General features: G+C 35.4%; 4 protein-coding genes across 4 annotated transcripts in view; 3 read left to right on the plus strand and 1 right to left on the minus strand.

Moving 5' to 3' along the window:
• The window catches only part of LOC139977673 (uncharacterized), a 127,547-nt gene that overhangs the window by 107,542 nt on the left and 12,964 nt on the right, over positions 1–7,041 (minus strand). The gene's annotated exons all lie outside the window — the stretch shown is intronic.
• The window catches only part of LOC139977688 (uncharacterized), a 151,181-nt gene that overhangs the window by 49,431 nt on the left and 94,709 nt on the right, over positions 1–7,041 (plus strand). The window lies entirely within an intron of this gene.
• Positions 1–7,041, plus strand: part of LOC139977672 (ubiquitin conjugation factor E4 A-like) — a 167,412-nt gene that overhangs the window by 11,910 nt on the left and 148,461 nt on the right. The window lies entirely within an intron of this gene.
• On the plus strand, positions 1,258–6,698 carry LOC139977701 (ubiquitin conjugation factor E4 A-like). Its single transcript, XM_071987215.1, has 8 exons — positions 1,258–1,481; positions 2,029–2,445; positions 2,883–3,075; positions 3,558–3,671; positions 4,107–4,282; positions 4,610–4,686; positions 5,406–6,474; positions 6,573–6,698. Exons 2-5 carry the CDS (start codon positions 2,252–2,254, stop codon positions 4,278–4,280), a joined length of 675 nt encoding a protein of 224 aa, XP_071843316.1. The 5' UTR covers positions 1,258–1,481; positions 2,029–2,251; the 3' UTR covers positions 4,281–4,282; positions 4,610–4,686; positions 5,406–6,474; positions 6,573–6,698.

Consider the following 7,041-nt stretch of genomic DNA (forward strand, 5'->3'; position numbering starts at 1 on the left):
TCCGATTATACATCAATCCCCAGTTACACCAAGGATCCGATTATACATCAATCCCCAGTTACACCAAGGATCCGATTATACATCAATCCTCAGTTACACCAAGGATCGGATTACACATCAATCCTCAGTTACACCAAGGATCCGAATATACATCAATCCTCAGTTACACCAAGGATCCGATTATACATCAATACATCATCTTCTTTCGCAAAGAGAGAATGAATTCCTCACATTTATTTGTAATAGTGGCTTAAAAAATACCTATATAAATGTGTGTCAGTTTTGCCACAACACATACTAACTTGTAAGATTAGTTTTGTCTCCATATGAAGATTAGTTTTGTTTCCATAAGATTAGTTTTGTCTCCATAAGATTAGTTTTCTCTCCATAAGATTAAGTTTGTCTCCACAAGATTAGTTTTGTGTCCATAAGATTAGTTTTGTCTCCATAAGACTAATTTTGTCTCCATATGAAGATTAGTTCTGTGAGATTGAAAGGTTAGCATGACATGTATGTATTTGTATGTATTTTAGATCCTCCTGCAAGCAGGAACTCGCGAAGAAGCCTCATTGGCTTATCAAAGCCGTAAGCTGACTGAAGTCAGTCTCTTACATTCATATTTAACGTCCATGGTAATGAATTGTCAATTGCCAACAACTTTGTAACTGGACGACATACATTAATCTGGGAGTGTTTCGAACCGGGGACCTTATAATAGGAAGGCAATGGCAGTAACCACTGAACTAACACTCCTTAACCATCTGTACAAAATTGAAGATCGGAGACCCTTTTGTAGTATATTTGCATAATGTACAGATAACCTTTCCTTACAGAACCTACAATATCATATTATGTTACAGAACCCACCCAATATTTTATGTTACAGAACCCACAATATAATATTATATGTTACAGAACCCACAATATGATATTATATATGTTACAGAACCTACAATATCATATTATGTGTTACAGAACCTACAATATCATATTATGTGTTACAGAATCTACAAAATCATATTATATGTAACAGAACCCACAACATAATATTATATGTTACAGAACCTATGATATCATATTATATGTTACAGAACCCACAATATGATATTATATATGTTACAGAACCTACAATATCTTATTATGTGTTACAGAACCTACAATATCATATTATATGTTACAGAGCCTACAATATCATATTATTTGCTACAGAACCCACAATGTATGAACCCACAATATCATATTCAAACGAGAGGGAGAGGCCCCACTTGAGAGGCCAAGACAACCTTTCAAGTTTGTGACAGATATTTATTTTCTGACACAGCAGTGCATGAATCTAGGCTTCCATGTATTACTGGAAGACTTCTACACTCTCAACCGACAATTTCATCAACTGCAGGAAGCTTACCGTGATGCGACTGCCACCGGTGGGGGCGCCACAGGTAACCCTCTGATCACTAGACTTCACGAAGAAATGGAAAAAGGTGAGTAGTGAAGTAAAGACAAAACCATTAGTCTCTGAATAGAACTGCAAGTTCAGTGGGCTGAAACAACAAGGTCGATTTCTCAAAAAAAAAGTAAAAATATCTGCAATTTATACTTTAGATGTATCACTTTATTAATTTGATAATAGTAATGTAAACAAGATGTTTCCTGCGATTCAAGCACAGAAGCATATCCGTATGACAAATGAAGAAATCTAGTTCGACAGAAGTTGCAAAATTGCATTAATTTTTTAAACTATGTGAAGTAGCAATGGTTCTTACATATAACAGTAACCTTTTCTTTATTGTGAATACTTTATACTATCAATCATACAATCATTAATAACTGTATTCTACTATTTTATGATATTGATGCAACAGAAAGGGATGAGTGATGACAAACTTCTATTCAGTATTCCATAGCTTGTATGACTGCCATATTTCAACTGACTTTCTAATATTAAAAAGATCATGACACTCATATGCCACAATCTTTGTACAGAATTATTAAAATAATAATAATAATAATGATATTTTCTTCTTGTAGCTATGTCTCAATTCTTGGCGTATCGTTCAGCTCTGCTAGAGAGCACTTTCGTTGAGAATGGACTCTGCTACCACATAGCTTCAACACGCCTATTATGCCATTCCATCTCTTCTGACGGGATAATTCCAAGCTTAGACAACCAACCCTACCTCTGTCAGAGAAAGCACCAGATATACTGACAGCAATCCCAGAACTCATAGCTGAAAATGCCATCGACTTTTTGATGTTTCTACGGCGATTTAATGAGCAGAAGCTGGAGGACGCTGGCGATGGTCTTGCCAATGTTATGACATTTGTGATTTTATTCATGGGAAACAAGAAATTTATGAATAATCCTCACCTCAGAGCTAAACTTGCAGAGGTGCTTGAGGGATTATTACCGATAAGAGAAGATGGAAATAGAGCTTCAATTGCCATGTAAGTATTGAAATAATTGAATGTTTGTTGAAAACAACTGAATGTTGTAGAGAAAAAGGGTTCCAGTGAGAGTGAGAGATTGTAATGTCCTTTGTAATATACAACCTGAAAACTTGAGGGAAACTAAGAAATGTATTCATTGTTTTCAAATATTTATTTATTTTGATAGATGAGTCATCTTTTAATGTTTTCCCTGCTAGTAATACTGCTATAGGTAAGAAGTCTGTTTTATGGATCAGCACCATGCCCTACAGACTGCATGGGATCAATCATTAACAGTGTTTTACAGATCAGCACCATGTCCCACAGACTGCATAGGATCAAGCATTAACATTATGCCAGCCTCCTTACCAGCTTATTTAAGCTTTTATTTCTCCATTTCTCTCACATTGTCGGGTTTGCTCCTCGTTTAACTTTAAGTTGGTTTAATCTTTCAGATTTCATCGTGAAAGAATGTTCAAGGAACATACCTTAGATGTTCAGTTATCCCATGCAGTGCTCAGTATCTTTGTGGACATTGAATTCACTGGAGATGAACATCAGTTTGAACAGAAATTCAATTATCGAAGACCAATGTACAAAATCATCAAGTACTTATGGGGACTAGAAAAACACAAACACTGCTTCAAGGTATCGATTATGTTTTTATTTTTAATATTGTTTGCATCATTTGTTCTATTGGTTTCTTCTATTTTTATTAATGTTGTTGATGTTTGTTCATTCCTGCCCTAGTCTTCTTTGTGTGGTTCCCGTAGACAAATTGTTATCTGGCTGCAAAACTGCTCCCCGTACAGCTGACTAACCATAATCCTGCTCATATTTTATCACAGATTTGTAGAGAGAAATATACCTAGCTGCATAAAGGGTTGTTTATTGAAGTAAGAGAACTTCTCATTTCAATCCTAGCAAGATCAGTTGTCCTTTGAAGAATCCCCGGCTAGGATCGAATGTCAGGCTATTTAAAGTTAAGATAATTATGAAAGTTCTTCATCCTGGACTGAAACAGCACAAAATCTTTGTCCTGGACTAAAAGAGGCAGGAGTTTGAATGTTTCGGCACTCCATTAAATCAGAATTTATTGTCCATGTCTTATTCATCACTTTCTTTCTCAGATTCTTGCAAAGGAAGCGCTCCTTTCGATTGAGGACCACCCTGCACCCCTCTTCCTGCAATTCATCAATCTCTTAGTTAACGATGCAATCTTTATGCTTGATGAAGCAATGACTGTAAGTGAACAGCTTCGTTTGCACCACTTCTTGGAAACTAACAACAAAGTTCAATATTTTAAATAAATTGATTCCTATTGCTGATACTCCTAGTCAGTCCATTTTCTCCTGATAATTCTCCTTTCATGTCAACTTCATGACTCCCGTCAGATTCTCATAAGGCTTGCAAGCTCAACAACATGTTGTAAATATGCTATAAAACGAGATGGTAATATATATATTTTTTAAGTTGGTGGGGTTGGAGGAGGAATGGGGGGGGAGGGGAGCGGCAGGAGGGGTTGTATTATATGGACAATCTAACATTGATAACAGATCTCACTATTAAAGACAGAAAAATGTTACTGAAATAGGTGTTTGATTTCTAATTAATAGTCAAGTTTGGAGTAGTCTAAGAATGCTACCTAATACTTCCATTTCCTATTTTCAAATTCCTAGCACTTGAAGAGTATACGAGAGTATGAACTTCAGAAGGAAAGTGGAGAATTCCAAAGTCTTCCTCAGCAAGAACAACAGCAGAGAGAGCGACAAGTTCGGACATCCACCGCCGTAGCTAGGTTCTTTAATGTCATGTCTCGTGAATCTGTGGCTTTGTCTGGCATTCATCACTGAAGGTAAACTTGATCAATAGCCAAACAACATCAGAAAAATCAAGATAATATTGAGCATACATCTACCACCAAACCATTTGTTAACCCTAACTATACCGTCACCCCATTTTGTGGCTTGCAGTATTGTAGTTCTGTTAATATATAGAATATTGATTAACATGAAGTCATGAATCAATAGAAGTACTGTAAATCAATATACTGTTGAAATATTCTTCAGTTTCTTCTGTCAGTAGTAACTATCTGGAGTTAAATTATAACCTATGATCTTTTCTGTTTGCTTTTCATATCATCTTTAAATATCATTGTTTTTCCTTTTCTTTCATTTGTCAGAAATTAAAGATATTTTCAGTCATCCAGTCATGGTGGAAAGGATTGCTGCAATGTTTAATGACTTCCTTTTGAAGCTGGTTAGTAGTCTTTATTTCAAAACTTGTTGCTTGTGATTTGCGTGTCCAAGTTCTAAAACAGTTAACGATGTCATTGATATTCTAATCAAAGTACCAACATAATAGTACAGACAAAGTTTCATATCATCCAAATAGATGTTAACCTAGTAAGATCCTTCAGTAGGCTTCAAGAATGAGCGTATCCTATGTCGAGCTATTCAAAACATGCTTGCTGCGCTTCGATCACATAGCTACAAACCATGCAAGTGTCATATTTGTGGAAACAGTGTTTTATTTGCGCAAACATCCAAAATTTGTTAAACTCTTGTAAGTGGTTTCAACTTTGTGTAGTATCTCAACTCCATGCTTGTAGCAGGGGAATATTAGAATCCAAGGTATTAATGACTTAGAATTATAGTCCTTTATTTATTGAAAAAAGAAGAAATATAAAGAATTAAATTAATATAAGTAACCTTATACTTGGATGTCTTGGTGAATTATTTGTACACATCTAATATTGGTCAGATCGCCTCTATTCAAACCCGCAAGTTCCAGTGAGGATAGGCGATGTAAAGTTATCAACAATTATGTGTACAACCATTAGCATATTTTATAAGCAAAGAATTATTTATCTTTCTAACGACGAAATGGTATGAAAAGTTTGAAATTAGTTGATCTGCTCAAAGCTAAATTTCATTATCCGCAAAAACCAAGGTCAAAGTTTGTTTTACTTATCACAGGTTGGTAAGAAAAGTGCAGAATTGAAGGTGAGAGACTTTAGTAAACTGGAGTTTAACCCCGGCCAGCTAGTCCAAGATATTTGCCAGGTTTACATCAATCTTGGAGACAAGGACGAGTTCTGCAGGGCCGTGTCGCAAGATGGAAGGCCTTACGACGCTAATCTCTTTGCCAAAGCAGAGGATGTGCTGCGAAAGATTGTCACTTCCATTGAAATAATGGAGGAATTGGAGAAATTCAGTGACCGAGTCAAGGTTTGTTATATCTGTTATCAGAGTAAGATTTAACTGTTACCTATTCCAGGACAATTGACCTAGTGGCTTACCACTGCTCAGTCCAAAGTCGTAGGCCTCCCTTCTGTGAAACTTTGTTTGGTTGAAAGATGGTCCTACAGTCAATGAGCGATAAGAATATTTGTGAGGAACGATTGTTGCACAATCTGAGAAACCATTGGTCGAGTTTTAAACATGTCGTCATTTGAAGTCATGTGATAGACGGGCCCGTTTGTCAGTGAGTGCTTTGTTGATTTGTTGCTACCAGGAGGTGAAAGCTATCATTATTTGATTATTAACTTCCACATTTCCATTTTGAATGAAAACAGTTTTGTCACTGTGAGTAATTCCAGTATTATATCTTGTCTCAGAACTCAAGAGATATAGTGATTCCTTGAAATTCCATCAATGCATTCGGCCCTTGTGAACTTCATCTTTTATAAGAAACTTTCCCTTTTATTATTACCATACTAGGAGGCCTTCATTTCACAGCACTAACAGTATAATTGCCGTGATATTGGTTTAGTTTTGGGGATAACATGTCGAATTTGTAGCAATGTAGCAGCTTGTTGAAATGACTACATGAACAGTTAGAACTCATTTTTGTGACGTTTGATAATTTCTGTTTAACTTGGCATTTGGCAACATGTTGCTTCTTTACTATATGTTGTACTTCCAGAATGGATACTATTACATTTCTTTGTTTTATTCATTTTACGGTGCCCATATTTATGTATATTTATATTTTTTATTATCTTTATTTTGGTTTATTACCCTGTTTGGTAATTTTATATTCCAGGTTTTAGTTCTTTTGTACAGTACTCTTGAGCATGTTTACTTTTACTGCTATTGTTATTCCTTTTAGGTTTTCTTATGTTTGGTAATTTTATATTTCAGGTTTTGGTTCTTTTGTACAGTTCTCTTGAGCATGTTTCATTTCATGATAACAGCACTTTAATATATGGTATTTATTTATATTAGGTAAGCTGATGTTGTTTGTGAATGTTTCACAAAGGGAGAGACTTGATCATCTGCGGGCTGGTTTTTTTTTTGTTTTTAACATTACACGATCAGTAATCTCGTGCAGATATGAAAACTGAAACCCTCACTCTGTCTCTCCTGCGTCAACATATAATCTACATTTGATTCTACGATAAATTGTCACAGTGTTTACGACATATTTATAACTTAAACGCATGTGGTCCAGTACGCAACTTGAGGTTATGTATGAGGCGAAATGCAATACAGTTATAATAGCAAAGGAAAGATCACAGTAGCATTGTAAAATGATCTATGCTTGAAATTATGTTTGCTTTAGTGCGTCAGAATTGGTTTGATAAAAAACACATGTCTGTATTAAAAACAA

This window comes from Apostichopus japonicus, chromosome 12 (genome assembly GCF_037975245.1).
Source record: "Apostichopus japonicus isolate 1M-3 chromosome 12, ASM3797524v1, whole genome shotgun sequence".
Classification (NCBI taxonomy): domain Eukaryota; kingdom Metazoa; phylum Echinodermata; class Holothuroidea; order Aspidochirotida; family Stichopodidae; genus Apostichopus; species Apostichopus japonicus.